This window comes from Helianthus annuus, chromosome 13, assembly GCF_002127325.2.
Source record: "Helianthus annuus cultivar XRQ/B chromosome 13, HanXRQr2.0-SUNRISE, whole genome shotgun sequence".
NCBI lineage: Eukaryota > Viridiplantae > Streptophyta > Magnoliopsida > Asterales > Asteraceae > Helianthus > Helianthus annuus.
In genome coordinates, this window is record NC_035445.2 from 170,414,946 (window position 1) to 170,436,319 (window position 21,374).

The 21,374-nt window shown below is 36.4% G+C and overlaps 2 protein-coding genes, 2 long non-coding RNA genes and 1 pseudogene across 4 annotated transcripts; 4 read left to right on the forward strand and 1 right to left on the reverse strand.

Annotated features, from left to right (window-relative positions):
• Window positions 1–591: 591 nt before the first annotated feature.
• Window positions 592–21,374, reverse strand: part of LOC110900671 — a 97,235-nt pseudogene continuing 76,452 nt past the window's right edge.
• LOC118485559 (putative disease resistance protein RGA1) lies at window positions 3,215–4,176 on the forward strand. The gene is made up of 2 exons (XM_035981758.1): window positions 3,215–4,014; window positions 4,106–4,176. Exon 1 carries the CDS (start codon window positions 3,265–3,267, stop codon window positions 3,994–3,996), a length of 732 nt encoding a protein of 243 aa, XP_035837651.1. The 5' UTR covers window positions 3,215–3,264; the 3' UTR covers window positions 3,997–4,014; window positions 4,106–4,176.
• On the forward strand, window positions 13,063–17,673 carry LOC118479387 (putative disease resistance RPP13-like protein 1). Its single transcript, XM_035981788.1, has 2 exons — window positions 13,063–17,324; window positions 17,637–17,673. Exons 1-2 carry the CDS (start codon window positions 13,147–13,149, stop codon window positions 17,671–17,673), a joined length of 4,215 nt encoding a protein of 1,404 aa, XP_035837681.1. The 5' UTR covers window positions 13,063–13,146.
• LOC110897639 lies at window positions 17,956–19,447 on the forward strand. The gene is made up of 3 exons (XR_004876642.1): window positions 17,956–18,150; window positions 18,237–18,339; window positions 18,658–19,447. It is a non-coding gene; the product is annotated as an uncharacterized LOC110897639 (long non-coding RNA).
• Window positions 20,070–20,914, forward strand: LOC110897655. Its single transcript, XR_002568842.2, has 2 exons — window positions 20,070–20,099; window positions 20,639–20,914. It is a non-coding gene; the product is annotated as an uncharacterized LOC110897655 (long non-coding RNA).

Genomic DNA, 21,374 nt, shown 5'->3' on the forward strand with positions numbered 1-21,374 from the left:
GTATGTATAGGTATATATGAGAGAAGGAAGGAGGGAGGACCGGCTACCCCGGCTGTGGGGTGCCGGTTGTGCCGAGCCGAGCCCCAGGGGGCGGTGTAGAGGACCGACGCCGGTCCTAGCCGGGCCTCAGCCGACCCCCATACCCTTTAGTCTTATCTCTCATGTCCCCGGCATATAATACGATTAGAGGTACATGTTTATTAAATAGCAATTGTTTCTTACATGTTTATTATTGCTAGTGATTGTTTCAAATAAATAACCCTTACATTCTTCTTGTTTCCTCTATAGTCATTGAAAAGCATTTCCTGCCCTGAATACCTTGTCATTGGAAAAACGACATCAAACAATCCAACGTCACAACATTGTGTTCTATTAATTTGAATACCATGAAATGATGCAAAAGTCCAACCAAATGAATTTTGCTCTATTAGTCACGAATCCAACAATAATACTACAACAATAAATTACATTCGCGCTAGTTAACAAGAACACAAAGTTCTCAAATGAAGACCACGATGGACCACAAAAAAACTTGTTCATCATGTGAGATCCCTCTTTCCTCCTTACTTGATGCAGATCATATACCAACAATTGAAAAAAAGATAACTTGTTTTCATAAAGTGCAAGATTAACAAATCAATCATGCGAATATATCAAAACGAACAAGAATTCAAGAACATGTTTACCTCTTTTTGCATCAACGTGTTGCCCCCTGCCTCAATGATCACTCTTTTTCTTCGAACCATAATACTTCTCGTACCATCTAACAAACTCCTTCAACCCTGTTTGAAGATTCCTCATCGGTTTATACCCAAACTCCCTTTGCACCAAACTAATATTCGCATGAGTAAAAGGGACATCACCATTTCTAGGCAACTTCATCACACGTTGTTTCGCTTTCACTTTCAACAACTTAACCAAAATAGTAACAAGATCCGCAACAGGCACAGGCGCGAGTATTCCCTAAATTAATAATTCTAACCTATGCAATCCCTTTTTTCTTCCCACCACTTCCTGTACTCTTTTCAGCAGTGTCCAATGCACCTAAACAACCCTTTACAATATCATCGATATATGTAAAATCACGCGTAACGGTCCCATGATTACTCGACTCAAAAAATGAGAATCGGTTTTCGTTTCAAGATATCGTTAGTGAAGAAAAAATAAGCCATATCCGGTCTACCCCATGGTCCATAAACCGTAAAGAAACGGCTATCTGGGTCACTCGTTCAGGTATATGAAATTTATACATATAAATGTATGATTCTAGGTTTATATCAACATCCATATAACCTGCTATTTACAAACTTTTTTTCATTGAATCAATTAAATTGAAAACCTCGACTTTTAGAAAATCGCATGTTACATAAAAAAACTACAAATCGCATGTTAAAAAAAATACAAATCGCCTGTACATAAAAAAAACTACAAATCACATGTATATAAAAAGATGAAAGTAGCATGTTATAAACCAAATTCGCATGTTGATACTAAATCGCGTACGCAGCGTACGTCTATGTTGTCAAAGACGCAAGGCGCAGGCGAGGCTCATCGGCCTCGCCCGGAGCCTAGGCGCAAGGCACAAAAAAAAGCGTGGGCTTTTTTAAGAAAAGCGCACATAATGAAAAAAAATATAAAAAATATGTTATGCTTTGAAAATAAATAAGATCCCACGTATGAAATAAAAAAAACTGTTATATATGACAGTTAAGATCATGTAGCTAATAGTTAGTAGCACAAGTTTAGGACTTATATATTGGAAGTTTTGGGTGTGTGAATGAAAGTCTCAAAAGGTGGTAAATACTTTGTCCCACATTGGTGTGGGAACAAAGTGAGTGATTGTTTATAAGGTAAAACCTTTACTACTCTATTTTAGCTTTATGAACCCACGCAAAAATCAAAAGATACATAGCTTAATATGATGACAAGTGTCCTCTAAATGGTTTCTTTTTATTATATAGTGTAGATAGATATAGATTAAAAAATAATGTCATATTAAATTTGAATGAATGTAAAAAAATATAAATACAGAATGGTGGACATATGGAAGCTAGTAATCCTTCAATTTCCGTTTTAATTATACAGAATGGTGAGTTGGAAGGCCTACAGACTCTCACCAAGATCATCATTGAAGAAGGTGTTGGCTTTGCAATAAATGAGCTCAAGGGATTAACAAATCTCCGCGGGGAAGTTTCCGTTGAGGGACTGCACAAAGTGCAAAGCGCAAAGCATGCACGGGAGGCGAACTTATCTCTAAAAAAGATTACTCGATTAAAGCTGCAATGGGTTGATGTGTTTGATGGCTCACGAATGGATAAACTTGAAGAGGAAGTTCTCAATGAGCTGAAACCTAATAGTGATACGTTGAAAACGCTTTCAGTCATGTCATACGGGGGAACACAAATTTCAAATTGGGTTGGTGATCGCTCTTTTCATGAGTTGGTTAATGTGTCAATACGTGGTTGTAAAAAATGCACATCTCTACCCCCATTTGGGTTGCTCCCTTCACTTAAGAGGTTGCAGATTCAAGGCATGGATGAGGTTAAAATCATAGGTTTGGAGCTAACCGGAAATGATGTTAACGCCTTCCGTTCACTTGAAGTTCTAACATTTGAAGATATGTCTGGATGGGAGGGATGGTCAACTATAAATGAGAGTTCAGCAGCAGTGTTTCCATGCCTTAAAGAGCTTTCTATAGTCAATTGTCCCCAATTGATTAATGTCTCACTTCAAGCACTACCTTCAGTCAAGGTTCTTGAAATTCACAGATGTGGTGATGGTGTGTTGAGAAGTCTGGTTCAGGTAGCTTCTTCAATCACTGAGTTGAGCATAAGTTCTATCTCAGGGCTTATATATGAGGTGTGGAGAGGAGTTATAAGGTATCTTAAGGAAGTTGAAGGATTAAGGATCTGGGGATGTAATGAAATAAAATACTTGTGGGAATCAGAAACAGATGCAAGTAAGCTTCTTGTGAGATTAAAGGAATTGAGTTTATGGGAATGTTCAGGTTTGGTAAGTTTAGAAGAGAAAGAGGAGGATGACAATTTTGGGAGCAGCACCATGTTATCTCTTAGAAGGTTGTATGTAAAGTATTGTAGTAGCATAAAACGTTTATGTTGTCCAAATAGCATTGAGAGTTTGGATATTGAAGCTTGTTCAGTTATTACAGATGTCTACCTCCCAAAAGGAGGGAATAAGCTCAAATCACTTCGTATAAAAAGATGTGATAAACTTGAGGGAAAAATCAACAACACAAGCATTCCAATGCTTGAAACCTTGTATATTAATGAATGGGAAAATCTAAGATCAATCAGTGAATTGAGTAACTCCACTCACCTCACCAGCCTGGATATAATACGATGCCCACATATTGTGTCACTTCCAGGGCTTCAGCTATCAAACCTCACCCGTTTGGAAATTTTTAAATGTGAAAGTCTGGAGTCATTACCTGAGCTATCGAATCTCACCAGTTTGTCAGTTAGTGATTGTGACAGTCTGGAGTCATTACCTGAGCTAAAGAATCTCTCCTTGTTAAAAGAGCTGGAAATCAGAAGGTGTCCAGGCATTGATGTTTCCATTCATTGTGTGCATTGGCCTCCCAAATTGTGTTCCCTTGAACTAGAAGGGTTGAAGAAGCCCATATCAGAGTGGGGGGATCTGAATTTTCCAACTTCCCTTGTTGACCTAACGTTATATGGTGAACCCCATATGAGGAATTTTAGTCAGTTGTCCCACCTTTTCCCTTCTTCTCTTACATCTCTGGAGATAAACAAATTTGATAATCTGGAATCACTTTCAACCGGACTCCAACACCTCACATCCCTTCAACATCTGGCCATTTTCAGCTGCCCAAAGGTGAACGATCTACCAGAGACGCTGTTACCTTCACTTTTGAGTTTGAGAATACTGGAATGCCCAAAATTGAAAGAAAGGTGTGAAGGAAGAGGCTCCCATTACTGGCCCCTCATCTCTCATATCCCCTGCATCGACAATTGAAGACTAATTGAAAGAAAGGTACATACATGTTAATTAAATATCAGTTAATAATTATTGCTAGACGTTGTTTTAAATAAATAACCCTTACCTTCTTCTTCTTTCTCTGTAGTCACTGAAAAAAGATTTCCTGTCGTGAATACCAAATCACCGGAGACATCGTACCACCATCTTCACACATCATAACCACGCATCAAAACAGATCAACAAGCTGAAATTAGGGATTTGGTTGGTGGATGTGTGTGAAATTGCTCGTAAATGGTGGTGAATGGTGGCTGTTGACGGTGTGAAATAGTGAGGAAGAAAACCGGTGTTGGTGGGTGAGTTTGTTTGAGATCTGAGAGAGAGGGGGGGGGGGGGGAGGGAGAAAAGGAAGGTAGGGTTAGGTCCCACATATTTTTTTTATTTCTTTTAATGTTTTATTTATTATTTTTTAATATAATGGGTAGTTTAGTCATTTCATAGCAACTTAACTAGAAAACTTAACGGACATCTTGATGTCGAAATGGTAATGTTGGGTCAAAACGGTTTGGTTCGAAATGGTTCAAGTCAAAACGGTTCAGGTCAAATGGTACAGGTCATGATAGTTTGGTTCCAAACATTTCCCGTCAAAACGGTTCAGTTCAAAACAGCTCGGTTCCAAACGGTTCTCGTCAAAACGGTTCGAGTAGAAACGGTTCGGGTGGAAACGGTACGGGTCAAAGCGATTCGATTCGAAACGGTTCAGGTCAAAACGGCTCGGTTCCAAACGGTTCGCGTCTAAACAGTTGGAGTCGAAATGGTACGGGTAGAAACCGTTTGGGTTTAAACGGTGCGGGTCGAAATGATTGAAGATTTCAATGAATTTACTTTAATTCCTTCACATATAGGAAGGGTTTTGAATTCCTTTAGTTAAAGAAATTTGAATGAATTCATGCTGAATTCCAATTCCAATTCCCTTGTCAACCAAACACGTGAAGATTGGAATTGAAATTTCAATTACAACAAATTGTGTGAACAAAACATCTTAAGAGATGAAAATTAGATTCCAATTCTCTTAAATTCTATTGAATTCCTGCGAACCAAGCGCACCCTAAATGGATGGATCGTGAGGGAGTTGCTACAAGTCTGTTGGTTGTTGGTAAAACAATAATGTTATCAATAACTCGTATGATGATCGGCTATTTTTCTTGAAGAGTGATCCCTTAAAACCAATTATTTATGGCAATACTTGATTATAAATTAAAGAATAGTGTTTTTGTTTGTCATATTGTGTAATTCTGTGTACGCCTTTGCTTATCACGTTGTTTGTATAGTTTTGTGTAATCTGACGCTCTATTTTATTTCTTTGTGTTCATATTTTCATTCATATTATTACTATATAATACATCAACGAAACCTGTCCACCGGATGAGCATTAAACTAGTTCCTTTTAAAGATTTTTAATGTCAAACAAACTAAAATTGATTACCATTCTTCAATATTATAAGAAGCCTTCATTAAGTTGTTATTTTTGCAACATTCTTGTTGATCTGGATTTGTAAAGCATTGAGCTTGATCACAATACCCTTGTTTTTTTTTTAAATTGCAGTTGAAGAAAGAGGATTGTCTATTAAGATTTCTGCAAATCAACAACACGGGGTCCAAAATACTTGGAGAGATGTAATGCAAATTCAGTTTATCTCAAGCCAGATTTTGACTTTTATGATTATCCTCAAATTTAGTTACTTTGGTTGATTTTGTTTCCATTTCGTTCCCAACATTCATCATAAGCAATGTTGAGAGTTTGCCACAAGAATATTTTCATTCATCCTGTCTTCATAATTTTTACATGCTATTTCTCATTCTCATGTATAGTAAATACACTTCATTTAGCCTTACAGTAACAACTTTCCTATTAATTTCACTCTGTTACAAATTCTTATATTGTTATAAAATTAAAAGTTTGTATGTAAGTTTTTTTTTTTTTTTTTTTTTAAAGAAGTGGATTAACCGAACTTAATTATCCCTTACTTTATTTTTATTTTAATAACTCTATTATCAAATGACCTTTTATGAATGTTACAAGTAATATTAATAAGTTGGGCTAGTTTAAGATATCAAATGACCCTTTTATAATGATACAAGTAATATTAAGTTGGGCTTGTTTAAGAAGGTGGACTGGGCCCAATTAACTTAATCAGCAATATAGCAGCCTATGTGACTCAAAACGTGAATCATTTATCTTCCAATTGCTTTCATTCACCATCACAACACACTTCTTCCCTTCCGGCCACCACAGCAAATAATACTTCCGACGACGTCAAAACGGCGTCGGAGAAGAATATTATTACAGTTTCCATTCACTTCTTCAGCAGAGTTTCACTTCAAATCTGATTTTCATGGGTTCAATGTAAATTCGCTTAATTAAATGTCATTCTGTATTTTTTTTTCTCATCAAGTGTGTTTTACTTTGTGATTTTAGTCAATTATGATGAATATACAATATGTATTTGAACTGCTTAATAATTTAACCTAAATAAATACTACTGTCTGTCCGTGTTACTACAGGTTTGTTGGATTCAAAGTAGAATAGAATGTCTGTTTCTTTTTCACATGAATTTGTAATTCTAATTGCAGCTTCAAGGTCTTCTCTTCTCTTCACTGACACACACTGAGGTGTATGTATGTATCTGTGTGTCTCTGTTTTGATTTTTGAACCTTAGAAGTGATTATTAAATTAAAATTTCAAATTTAGTGACATTATATGACTGGGTTGTTAAATTAATGTTCATTCTTATGCTGTCAGTTTACTGTTTCGTTGTTTCTGATGTTCTATCAAACTCTGCATTCATCACCTTTTTTGAGCTAATTGATTTGGCTGTGTAGGAGGATTCTTGAACTCTGTTATGCATTTTGATCTAGCTCATTGTATGGTTTTGTATAAGATGGACACGCTTGTGTATCCGTTACGTGTATCCATGAGCGGGCCCACCTTATCAAGACTGTGTCACATGCCACTTGTACTTTTTTTTTGTGTTAAAAATGTACGTATATGACATTCGAGTGACAGTGTATAGTTTCAGCAGATTCTAGAGCTTACGGTTTTTAGACGTGCCAAAATGGGTTGGTAGACTGGGTTGAAACTGGAATAACAGGTCAAAATGAGTAAACTTTGTAATGGTCAAACATGTCGTGTATTGGGTTGACCCAAAAGTACTTTATGTCAAACATTTTAAATCTGTTTATATAAAGGATGAGTGTTTTCAAGAATCATATCTGATTACAAAAACTATATTAGTTCGATATTGAACTATTTTTGGAGGTTTAACTCGTAAAGACTACAGTTGACGACTTTAATTTCAAAGTGTTTCATTATGAGTTTCATTTTCGTGATTCAAAATGTAATTGGGACCACAAATTTGAGGTGAGCAATTGTACAAAATACATCTACATCCAAGCCATCATAGATCACTTTTGACCCGTTCAAGCCATTTTCAGTTTAATTACCCATTTGACGTTTGAGAAAATAAAACATAGCCCCAATGTATACCGGTTCTTAAGTAGTGGATTGAAATTGTCATCAAATTCAAATTTTGGTTTGTACCCGCCTTTTCTACAGTATCAAAAGATTCCCATATAAATCAAACCATTTTCGATGGTTCCAACAAACATGGATCCAGGCTCCCGAATTACCTGTTGCAACACAAGCTGGATCCAGGTTTCATGTGGTGACAGCTTCGGTGTCGCATCGAAAGGCCAGTTCACCAAAGAAGATGTTCTTACCAGAGCCTAGAAAAGACGCAATATCTTCATGCAGCTTTAAATGAACAGTTCCAACGGTATGCAATCTCAGATATAGCAATCTCTCATACTTTGTCTTAACCAGGCCTTTGACTAATCAAGATGGTTACTTATTAGAGGTTTAAATTGGAACGGATTGAGTCGATCAAAGCTTCTTTTTTTTTGTCTAAAAAGTTTAGAAAAAATAAAGATTTGGTGGGTCAACAAAAGTTGCATTATTTCATTGATATTCTAATTTATTTTTACTGAAATGATTAGGTTAATACATTTAGCACCCCTAGTCAAATGGATGGATGTCTCATGGAGTAAAAACAGCAATCTTCATCAACATTACAGGAAACAGCAATCTTCATCAACATTGTTGTTTTGCTATTAAGACGCAGGAATATAGATGCTCATTATAAGACCCGCTTCACTAATAAATTGTAAACTTTAAAGCCATATGCCCCCTATATATGTCTGATCAGTTTGAGATAGAAAAGGTGAAAAACAAACCAAATCGACTCATCTTGACATTCATAAGTAAATGGGTTGAAACTGCCCTCCGTCATTCTCACAGTTATTGACAAAATTTTGTGTACAACATAATATAATATGGTATCAAGGCAACAAGCTTTATATGCAGTTTTTGTTCTCTTAGTTTCAATTCTACCTGAAATTCTTTGTTGTATGACTAAACTGCCCTGCTGCTTGTTTTGTATGGTTAGTTGGGCAAAATGCTAAAAATCCTACCTTTTTCATGTTGTAAGGGCAAAATCTGGTAAGAAGCAATCATTAGAAGATATGCTGGTGGCAAAATTGCACATTCTGCAGGAGCTTCAATGAGCTTGCCTTAAATAAGGTGTGTTTTAACATACATACATACATATTCAGTTTTTCTTAGAAAATTTTAAAGTATTCATGTCGGTTCTTATTTTGGAAAATTGCTGTTACTTTTGACCTTTATAGTCAAAGTAGGACAGGTAAAAGAGCAAAGATCACTCAATGGCTAACACTTACGAACCCAGACAGGGTGACATATGCGAGAGATCAGGTGGAGCGATTACTGAATTGAAACCGCATGAATTATGAATCGTTGCTGCCTCACCAGACGAAACAGAAACGATCATTGGTTGTTCTTTTCTCAATCAGTATGTTTTAATATTTGATTTGCGTTTATTTGCTTTTTTTTTCCCAAAATAAAACTGTTTTCTTTTAAGTTCAACTGAATTTTAGTTTTTCAATTAAAATGAATGACTTCTTGTTTCAGGTGCCGTAACGAGTGCGGAATCCCCGTCGCAACATAAACCGAGCGAGAGAGCAAACACACAAACAAAGATTCAACGTTTAAAGCTTAAATGTGTATAGATCTGGAAGAGTTTGGTTACAAGAATGATACAAGAAATAATGCTCTCAAACTCTCAGATATGTGCTCTCTGTGTTCTCTTTACTTCTGTGACAGCAGGCTGTTTAAATAGACAATGCACAACAACAACCACAAACAGTGATATTGGCCACGATTCACGAACCCTCAAGAAAGCCCACGAAGAGTCACTCTTTGTGGCTTGACTCTTCGTGACTCTTCGTCCACCATAAGAAAGAAGCCTTCGTCGCAGGGAGAAGGACGAACCCTTTGAGGGTTCGTCGATTAAACCCTTCGTGAGGAATGATAAAGGTTCGCGATGCATAGAGTGTTCGTCCAATACACTCTTCGTCAACATAAAGTCTTTTATCCAAGATGAGTGTTCGTCCAAGGCATGAAGTCTTCATCACATGAATGAATCAGGCCCAACAGAAACAAATGGCCCAAAATTGTATTAGATATACGTTGTCAATTGTCATGCAAGGCAAATTCAAATTCTTTTACTTTGCATGCACTTGATAAATTATTCACATTACATCATCATGACATGATGATGTCATGGTGGTGATGATGGTTCGTGGTTCTTCGTACTTCGTGTGTCAATCTCTGGGGCGCACGAGGGAGGAATGTCGCAACGACGGGCTTGAGCCGAAACGACCCAAGTCTAACCGAACCTAGTCGCATCCACATAATATGCATCAACACACTTTCAAAATATATTAAAAAAATATAGGAGGTGAACAGTGTCTTCCAAATATACAGATGAACAGTAACATTTTCTCTCTCCTCCACTCATAACCACTCTTTATACTCTTTATATTATAAAAACTCCACACAAAGAATTTAATGGAATGGATGTGAATGCTCTAAAGTGGTGAGCAAATGCCAAGAACCGACCCGATTAGGAAGCGAACCGACCCGATACCCGAAAACAATATAAACTGATACCCGAAAACAATACCCTATCTAATACCTCGGTTCCGTTTCTCCATCAGTTTGGTTCCATGGTTCTCGGGTAGGAGAACCAAACCTGAATTGATGTTTATATCTTTCTCTGTTTCTCAAACCTACAATCACATCATTAATGTTTCATTCGATCAGCTGTAGTTAGATTTCTGCAGTGAATCAAGATGTGCTCCATTGACATTCCACTCTAAAATACGGCTTCACATTGGATGTTAGAAATAAAGGTACGTCATGTGAATCAAGAATGTTTAATTGTTTTCGATTCTTTGTGTTGTGTATAAATTTGGTTACGTTTCTTGATTAATAGGTAGTGTATGATTATTATGAACTGGATGGGTTATGCTTGATTATAATGGTTAGTGTAATATATGATGTCGAAAAGTTTGCACACCAAGTGTTCGATTAAATGTCCAAGTGAAAAGTATTGTAAGAAAAGATTAAAGTTTAATATGAAAAGTATAAGAGCTAAACAAAAACTGAAATTAACGGTATCCAAAAAACAATTCAATGCTTCATGAATAAAAAATCCAAAACATATCCAATAACTAAAACACAAAACCAAACAAATGTAATAATCCAAACGAAACGCGATAAATTCAACAAAGAAACTTAAATCAAAATTAATCTACTTTCTTTCGTCTATTCAATAATCGTATTCAGCTATTGCTTAATCGACCTCAATATTCATGTGATCCGGTTCCACCCGAACTGAAACATTATGAATCCTAAGAACCGATTTCAGAACCTACCAGATACGGTTCGGGTCGGGTCGGGTTGGGTCGGTCTGAGTCTTTTTTCGGTTCAGTTCTCGGGTAATTTCGGTCCGAATCCAATTATGCTCAGCCCTAAGCTCAACTAGGAACATGTATTTAGGAGGTATGGTATAACTATGCAACCGTGTTCGTTTACGCTAAATCAAGTCAAATAATGAATGCCATTTATGTCTTTTGAATTACAGTTGTTATTAAAAACTGAATGAAAATTAAAACAATGTCTAGTTTGTAGTCATTCAAGCACAATAAAACAATTTCTTTTAATCGGACTATGGGTGACACAACAATAAACAACTTTTCTAAGTGTTGATAACTTGACATGAATAATAATAGTCCCTAAAATATTATAAAAAATAAAAAGTACTAACCAAGTTGTTATGTGGCTAACAGCTATAGAGTGTGGTACGGTAAAAAAAGGGGAAAATGGGTACCGGTACTGAATATACCGGTACGGGTACCGGTACTGAATATACCGGTACGGTACCTATTTTGGTTGATTTACCAGTAAATATCGTTATCGGTACCGAAAAATGGAAAAAATGGGTACCGGTACTGAACTTAACGATACGGTACCGGTTCCTAGTATCAAATGCTCATCCCTGGCTATATATACCTACTCCTTACAAAAGAATTGTTAAAATATGTTGACCAAGAGGACCAAGAACATGGAGAGAGAGGTAACCTGAATTAAGTTGCAGAAATCAAAACAAGTCTTCAACAAACGGAAGATTTCAAAGTTTTTTATGCGGATATTGTTTACATTAATGGATTTGCTTCTATTGCTTTGATTATTTTCTTTTCTCTTTTCACCGAGACGTGACAAAAATGTAAAGTGATTATGACTCGACTTCACATAAGAAAAAAAATGTCGGCATGGTTGGTGAAGTAGATTGTTAATGCGCACTTACCAAGTGGTTGATGATGTGGAATACGACACTAAAAAAACTGACGAGTTAGATTGTGGAATAAAAAAATAAAAGAGTAAACTGTCATTTTGGTCCCTGTGGTTTGGTCACTTTTGCCACTTTAGTCCAAAACTCAAACCTTTTGCATCTGGTCCCTGTGGTTTCAGTTTTATAGCATTTTGGTCCAAAAATGAAATCAGATCATATTTTTCTTATAAAATCCTGCTATTTTGTCCTTTTCCTTAGGGCCGAAATGGTCATTTCTTTTTTTTAAATAAATACCAGATTTTATAAGACAAATATGACCTGCTTCGCCCCTGAGGAAAAGGACAAAATTGCATGATTTTATAAGACAAATATGACCTGATTTCATTTTTGGACCAAAATGGCAATAAAACTGAAACCACAGGGACCCAGATGCAAAAGGTTTGAGTTTTGGACTAAAGTGACCAAACCACAGGGACCAAAATGGCAGTTTACTCAAAATAAAAACTAACGTGAATTGTTAAATAAGTATATTGCAAATAAGTAACTTATATTTTGCTAAAACTAACTTTCAATCTTATTAATGTGATAGAAAATGTTTGATTTCTATCATTAGGAAATGCAAGTTTTATGTACCATGTTTTATATTTGCCCTTTGTTTTTATTGTAGCGTTCCATATTAAAAAAAAAAAAAAAAAATCAATTGCAAAGTCTCATATTTGCTCATTAAAAATTGCTGATATTCTTGTAAAAACTTAGAGAAATATTACAATAAATCAGTTTATTACAACAACTTCTTAATTATATGCCAATCAAATCTATTTATTTTTATAATTAAACATTTGAAAACGTATTATTGTGTTTTCTAGTAACAATCATCATGTAAATGTCAAATTAATCTCTGACTTGAAACTAAGGGCTTTCTTTGGGTTTTGGATAAAAAAAAAAAACAGTCAGTTAAGAAAAACTTAACGAACAACCATAAACAGATTATATAACACAACTTTTTGCTCATTTTTCTCGAATCATATATCTTCATTGCAGCTTGAATTTAAGTCGGTTACACCCTCAAGACCACCAATCTCTCCAAAGATGGATGTAACATCATCCGACAACGATCCCTGTTGCCTCTCTCTGTCATGATATTATAAATGTGATGATGCTATTCATAATTGTATCCACAATGCATTGTGAAGGCTCGCTCATGTGCAAGTCAAAGAAATTGGTAAAACTGAATGTCCGCAACTGTACATCATAGAACTTAAAATAATTGCCCACTATGCAAAAGCATCCTTCTTTTCAAAAAGCAAAACAATTAAAAGCAATTAATATAAAGTGATACACGTTCATATGAATAATAATAATCAATTTCTCCATTATGAAAAGTAAGGAATATTAACAATTAAAAGCAATTGGTTGAATGACTAAAAAGAATGCTCTTTCTTATCTCCACTCATTCTTGTCTCCAATCAGACCACTCCCATCTTCTCTCCACTCATCTTATTTACCTACATTCATTCATACCATACAAACCAAACCAAACCAAACCAAACCAAAAACTACTCTCATTCCAATTTCCAGTTTACATCTTCACTCTTACTTAACAATGGCTGAAGCCGCTGCTGCTGCCCTCGTCAAAGTCATTTTTGAGAAGCTAGCCGATGAAGCCTTCAAGAAATATGCTCGCTCTCAGAATATCCACTCAGAGCTCAAGCAATTGGGGAGCACGTTGTCCCAGATCCAAGCTCTGCTTAACGATGCTTCACACAAGGAAATAACTGATGAATCTGTCAGACTATGGCTCACTAGTCTCCAACATCTGGCTTACGATATCGATGACGTACTTGACGAAGTGGCTACTGAAGCTATGCGTCGTGAGCTGACCCCGGAATCAGAAGCAAGCACCAGCATGGTAAGAAAACTCATACCAATTTGCTGCACAAAGTTCTCACTAAGTCATAGGCTGAGTCCCAAGTTAGACAGGATTACCAACCGGTTACAACATCTAGAAAAACAAAATCCTGGTTTGACTGTGAAAGGTGAAAAGCCAAAAATTAATACTAATAGAAGAAACGAAACATCTTTGCCAGAACGTGATGTTGTTGGAAGAGAAGTTGAGACAAAGAAATTGCTCAACCAGTTGTTAGTAGGTGAATCATCTAAGGAAAAGTTTAGTATCTTACCCATAGTTGGTTTGGGTGGAGTGGGAAAGACCACTCTGGCTAGAATATTGTATAACGATACGCGGGTGAAGGATCACTTTGAACTCATGGCTTGGGTTTGTGTTTCCGATGAGTGTGATGTATTCAAAATAAGTGAAACCATCTTTGAATGTGTGGCTACAGAAAACAAACAGTTTAAAGATGTAAATCAGCTTCAAATTGCTCTTAGAGAGCAATTTAAGGACAAACGATTTCTACTAGTACTTGATGATGTGTGGAATCAAAACTATGATGATTGGGAAATACTAGTGCGTCCATTTCATTCTGGGGCTGCTGGAAGTAGGGTAATCATGACAACTCGCCAGCAGGATTTGCTTAAAAAGATAGGTTTTAATCATGTAGACAATCTCGAGAGTTTGTCGCATGAAGATGCTTTGTCTTTGTTAGCTCTACATGCATTAGATGTAGATAACTTTGATTCTCATGAAACACTTAAACCACAAGCTAAAGGTATCGTGAAAAAGTGTGGTGGTTTGCCTTTAGCTTTAAAGGCAATTGGAAGATTACTCAGAACAAAAACCGAGGGAGAAGAATGGGATGACGTGTTGAAAAGTAAGATATGGGATTTAGAAAATGCTGATGCAATTGTTCCAGCCCTAAGGCTAAGCTACCATGATCTTCCTGCTGATTTGAAGCGCTTGTTTGCATACTGCTCTTTGTTCCCAAAGGACTTTATGTTTGACAAGGAGGAGTTGATATTATTATGGATAGCTGAAGGGTATCTGAACGAGTCAACTGCAGACAAATCACCAGAACGGTTGGGCCATGAATATTTTGAGAAATTGCTATCAAGGTCCTTTTTTCAACCCGCACCTAATGGTGAATCGTTTTTTGTGATGCATGATCTCATGAACGATTTGGCCGCATTTGTTGCTGGAGAATATTTTTTAAGGTTTGAAAATCAGACCGAGATGGCAATGGAAGCTTTAGCCAAGTACCGACATATGTCATTTATGCGTGAGCGCTATGTAGGTTTCCAGAAGTTTGAGGCATTTCAAAGAGCAAGAAGTTTGAGAACCCTGTTAGCTGTATATGTTGGGGTAGAACAAAGCTGGAACACGTTTTACATATCCAATAAAATTTTGGTTGACTTACTTCCTCAACTACCACTGTTACGGGTTCTTTCTTTGAGGCGTTTTAACATAAGTGAGGTACCGGATGCCATCTGTAGTTTGAACCACTTGAGGTATCTTAATTTGTCTGAAACAAGAATCTCAAAGTTACCGGAGAATGTTGGTAATCTTTATAATTTACAAACATTGATCGTTTTTGGTTGTAATTGCTTAACTACATTGCCTAAAAGCTTCTTAAAGCTCAAAAAGTTGAGGCATTTTGACATCGGGGAAACTCCGTGTTTGAAGAAGTTGCCCTTGGGAATTGGTGAGTTAAAAAACCTACAAACTCTCCCCAAGGTCATCGTTGGAGGAGACAATGACTTTGCAATAACCAAGCTTAAGGGATTAGAGAATTTACATGGGGAACTTTCAATTGAAGGGTTGCACAAAGTGCAAATTCCAATGCATGCAAGGGAGGCGAACCTATCTCAAAAAAGGCTTACTAAGTTAAAGCTGAAATGGGGTGATGATTCACAGAGAGGATCACTTGAGAAGGAGGTTCTTGCTGAGCTCAAGCCACACACTGATACGTTGAAACATTTTGAAGTTGAGTATTACGGGGGAGTAGAGTTTCCATGTTGGGTCGGGGATCCCACTTTTCATCAATTGGTTCATGTGTCGCTATGGGGTTGTAGAAAATGTACATCTCTACCGCCACTTGGACAGTTACCTTCACTTAAGGAGTTGTTGATTCAAGGAATGGATGATGTTAAAGTCATCAGTTTGGAGTTAAGTAGGACTACTGATGTTACCTTCCCTTCACTTGAAATTCTAAGGTTTGAAGATATGTCTAGTTGGAAGGTATGGTCAACCAATAGCGAGGTAATGTTTCCATGCCTTCGAGAGCTTCAAATAATCGAATGTCCCGATTTGATTGATGTCTCACTAGAAGCATTACCTTCACTAAGAGTTTTAAGGATAGAGGGATGTTGCGAAAGTGTGCTGAGAAGTCTGGTTAAAGCAGCTTCATCTACCACTAAACTGGAAATAAAATCAATTTTAGGGCTTACGGATGAGGTGTGGAGATCTGTCATAGTGAATTTCTGGGCGGTTGAAGAGCTATGCATACGAAAATGTGATGAGATAAGATACCTATGGGAATCAGATGCAGAGGCAAGTAAAGTTCTTGTAAATTTAAAGGAATTGGTTGTATCTGAATGTAAAAAATTGGTGAGTTTAGGAGAGAAAGAGGAGGATGAGGATAACACTGGGAGCGATCTCTTATCATCTCTTAGGATGTTGTATATAGAGTCATGTGAAAGTATGGAGCGTTTGTGTTGTCCAAATAGCATTGAGAGTTTAGCTATCGAATGGTGTAGTTCAGTTAGAGATGTCTCCTTCCCAAGAGCAACAACAACAACAGGTGGAGGAGGGCAGAATCTCAAGTCACTTCATATATCTGATTGTGGGAATCTAAAATCAATAAATCAACTGAGTAACTCCACTCACCTCACCTCTTTGTCAATAAGTGGATGTAGAAACATGGAGTTATTTTCTGATCTTCATCAGCTATCAAATCTCACCTCGTTGTACATACAACGTTGTAAAAGCATAGAGTCATTTTCTGACCTTGAGCTATCAAACCTCACCAGGTTGACAATAGAAGGTTGTCAAAGCATAGAGTCATTTCCTAACCTCCATCTGCCAAATCTCACAGAACTGAGCATAAGATATTGCAACAACATGAAGGCATTTGGTGACCTGCTGCTACCAAATCTAATCAGTTGGTGGTTAAGAGATTGTGAAAAGCTGGAGTCATTTCCTGACCTTCAGCTATCCAATCTCACCATGTTAAAAGATATGACTATTAGAAACTGTCCAATGATTGATGCTTCCTTTCCTCGTGGGCTTTGGCCTCCCAATTTGGTTAGGCTTACAACAGGGGGGTTGAAAAAGCCCATCTCAGAATGGGGCAATCAGAATTTCCCAGCTTCCCTTGTTCACCTAACATTATATAATGAACCTGATGTGAGGAATTTTAGTCAATTGTCCCACCTTTTCCCTTCTACTCTTACATCTCTGGACATAACTGGATTTGATAATCTGGAATCCCTTTCAACCGGACTCCAACACCTCACATCTCTTCAACATCTCTGGATTACGTTTTGCCTTAAGGTGAACGATCTACCAGAGACGCTGTTACCTTCACTTTTGAGTTTGAGAGCATGGGGTTGCCCAAAATTGAAAGAAAGGTGTGAAGGAAGAGGCTCCCACTACTGGCCACTCATCTCTCATATCCCCAAAATCCAAATAGACCACAGGTACTTGTTTATTAATTCATACCCTCTGATTTCCATATGATAAACTGGTATTCTCAGACATCATGTGCGTGTTTTTTTTTTGTTGGAATAGGATTTGTTGCTCAAAACCTAAAATTGAATTTTAATGATGACATTAATTTATATGTTGAAATCAGTTTTCATGAGTTTAAACTATTATGTAGCTGCATCCTACGTTGGAACTCATTTCACCATGTGTAGGTACTAATTTGACTTTCGTGAGTTAAACTTGCCAACTAACTATTATTATTGTTATTGTTTTATTTATGATTTTTGTTGATCTTGCTTTTGTAGGTTGATAGGGTGCGATTTTAAGTTGTTAATCAGTTGATTTGTGTGATTGTACTGTTAATTTTGTTTTTTGGTTGCTAGTTTATCCGATCGATGTGAGTTGACTTTTGTTGACTTCGATTCTCGATTACAAAGTTGAATCTGATTCAGAAGTTGAAGATACAAATTAGGGTTTAGATCTGCATTTGGTTTGATTAATTTAGGCATTTTGTTTACTGTGGAGTTATGATAAAGAAAACAAACATAGCTAATTTGATTAATTGTATTAATACTTGATATGAAGTCTGTGAATAACTTATATATTACAACTAAACTTTTGCAGTGACATATTCTAAAGGATCTTCTGGGTGAATGTTCGGGTGATGGAACATTCACAGTTGACCAGGTCAAATTCAAGAACAGAGAAAAGTCTCAAGGTGTGAAATTTCAGGGAAAATATCCTGAGTAAAGTGCAGTAAAACTCGCACATATAATTACTGAATCAACTAATAACAGACAAAGTGTCGATGCCATAAGTGTAAGTTCCTTTTAAGTCAACAACATTTGACTACACCATAATATAACAAACTGGTTTTGATTAATAGTATTCATGATATAACACAGGATTTATTCATGAAAATCAGTTGGATTCAATATTCAAAGTGAAGGTCTTAAGAAATTGTCAAATATCAGACCAGAGGCTTGATGATGGACAAGATCATTTCTGGTAAGCGTATACTTTTTTCCCATAAAAATGATGGGTGGGTTGGATAACGAGTTAAAACACATTTGGGTTAATAATATTGTTGACTTTTTACTAGGGTTGAACTGAGGCGGGTTGGAGTGTTGGACTCTGGTACAAACATTTTAATTCTCTTTTGACCTTACGGCCAATTAATGTTTTAACTATGATTACAGACCGACTCTTGAGGTCAAACAAATTAAAATTGACTTCAAAATTGATTACTATGATGTTTTGAGAATAGTTTTTTTGGCCATTAATATCAAAGTGTATTGTTTGACCCTTGAAGTTTTTTAATTGCAGTTGAAGAAAGAAGATATTCTGCAAATCAACAACACACATCCAAAATACTTCATAATTGGTGGAAAGGAGGCTGGCTACATCTATTTCCATTATTTGGTTCATTTACATGCTCTGCAAACATCCTGAGATTCAAGATATGGTTGAATAAGAAATCAAAGAAGCAACAAACATGATAAACAAATTCATGTAACTTGGAACAAAACTCTCGTGAGTCTATCCTGCATCTCAGTGGTATGCAACTCAAATATTTAGCAATTTCTCATTCTTTAAATTAACCAAGCCTTTGACTAATCAACACGGTTACTAGTAGTTGTTGGAGTCGTTCAAAATGGATCGGATTGGATCAATCCAAAGAACTTTTTGTGTAACTTTATATAAAAACAATAATTATTATTATTATTAAGTGATAGGGATACGGAGCTAATCCATGATCTAGCAGACTGCAGACTCGGATTTGGTGCAACTAGACAAATTGAAGTTATACGAGGATAAGTAATGGACAAATGTCTCAACAAGCCACACGTGTGGACAAATGCTATAGGTGAGTTTTCCCAACTCTCAGGGACCCAATTTCGTCATCTAGAGCTCCGATTTTGAAGTCAATGTTTTCCCCAATTAAGCATTTTTAATTAATTTCGCTTGGTTGTAAAAAACGGCTGGATTTTTTTAACTAGATATTTATTCGTTGTTTTTTAGGCTGTCAATTTCAAGGCATATTTCAAGGCTGTCAATGTCTGGTATAGAGCAAGTAGTGGTTTGCAAAAAAAAAGAAAAAAAAAAGAAAAAGAAACTGAAATCATTCCCGGTCTTCATAAAATGTCTAAGGTTTGCATCATAGCTTTATTTTTAACACAATGATACAATAAGATATCATAGAACCATCTGAAGATGGTGCTATGTTAGCAAAAAGAAAATCTAAATTTATTAGTGGTTAGTTTCCAAAATGTGACAGCAGAAACTATGTCATTAAACAGTCTGGAAGGTTTTAAGCATTTTTAATAAACATTAAGCAACACTCTACCTGTTTCATTATATACCCTGATGACTACTTTTTTTAACAAAGGGAAAAAGACAGTGAATGAGAAAGGGAATCCAAAATCGGAAAAGCAGAAGATAAGTGATGATGACCTTAGAACAGCAATCTGTGAGATCCTTAAGGAAGTTGACTTCAATACGGTGAGAATCTGTTACCGATAATTTTCAATCATTGCACGAAAACAAGAATAATCACATAGTTTTTTCCCTTGGCATCGAATGATTTCTCAGTTCATACCAATCACCACTTTTTTCTGAGAATTAACTTTGAAAGAAAATTAAAACGTTCATTATATTAGGGTTTGAGTTTGATACATTATGCATAAGATCTGGCATTTTATTTCTTACAAGTTTTGCATTGTTTCTGTTTTGCAGGTAACATTTTACCAATATTCTGAAGCATCTTGGTAAGCATCCTCCATTCCTCCTTAGTTGTCAGTTTATACCAAGTTACCAACTTGTAAAGTTTTTAAAACTGGTTAACAGTAAACAGTTCAAAAGATGCGCAAAGTAATACATGAACCTTCTATATCATTTTATTCAAAAAACTTATATTGTCATTTAAAAATCAGACCCCGGCTGATGGGTAATCCAAGTGAGGCATTGGCTTTGGGCCACGCTTTACAAAGGGCTAGGTAACTACTTGAATTGAAGATCTTTATTCGTATAAGAGAACTATAAAAGTAGACATTTTAATACATGTTACCCACCCAACCTGTCCGGTTTATTTGGTCAGTTATACTGACTTTAGTTTATTATGTTTTTACAAAAAAAGCCCCAACTCTTGAATTTGCTTTAAAGGGTTGAGCCGACTCTGTTAAAAATTATGTTGTCCTTCGATTGATACAGTACACATTTTTACCCACTACTTGAGCTGCCCAGTCATTAGCATTTTTACTTACTTGGGTGTCCAACAGTCTTTCTTTCTGATTATTTTTTTTTTCAGCTAAGCGATTCAATACGGATCTGACATCAAGAAAGGCATCCATAAAGTTCATGATCCAGGAAGAGCTGACTAAGCTAGCTGACAAGGCTGAGGAAGAGGATGAAGAGGAACCAGAGAAGACTGGAAAACAAGCATCCGGGCAAAGGGTCAAGGCTTGGCGGTCTTGCTTTGATTCGAAAAAAAGAACCATTTCTTATGTAGTTTTTGTTTTCTGTTGTTGGTTCTTGTACAAGCATGTAACTTAATGTTAGTTATTTCGTTAAGGTGCCCACTGTAGAGGTAGAAGAAGAGTAGAAGTGCAGTGGTAAATGGTAATGCTACTTGTTATGCATAAAACATGACGTGAGTATAAAGTATAGGAAAATTTGTGTCTGAGCTCATAATTTGACCCATAGATGGTTTCAATATTTAGACTCAGATGCTTGTGCTGTTTTGTGTTCTTGTACAACAGCCAATAAGGCTTACTTTTCATGCAGGGTTGTGTTAATGCTAAAACTGCGTGTTATGGTAAGGGTAATATGAAAGGTGAAAGTGAAAAAAATGTTGCAACGTAGGAGTGGTTTTACCTTTCACTCAAGTATGTATTTTGTTAATTGTTTTTAATAATTAACTAGTATTAAACACCCCGCGTTGCGGCGGAGGCGAGCACTAATGCCACACTATTGTCAGCGACCACCGACACTGAAGTTGCGGTGTTAATGCGAAGAAATTAAACCGAAACATCGAAACGTAAAAC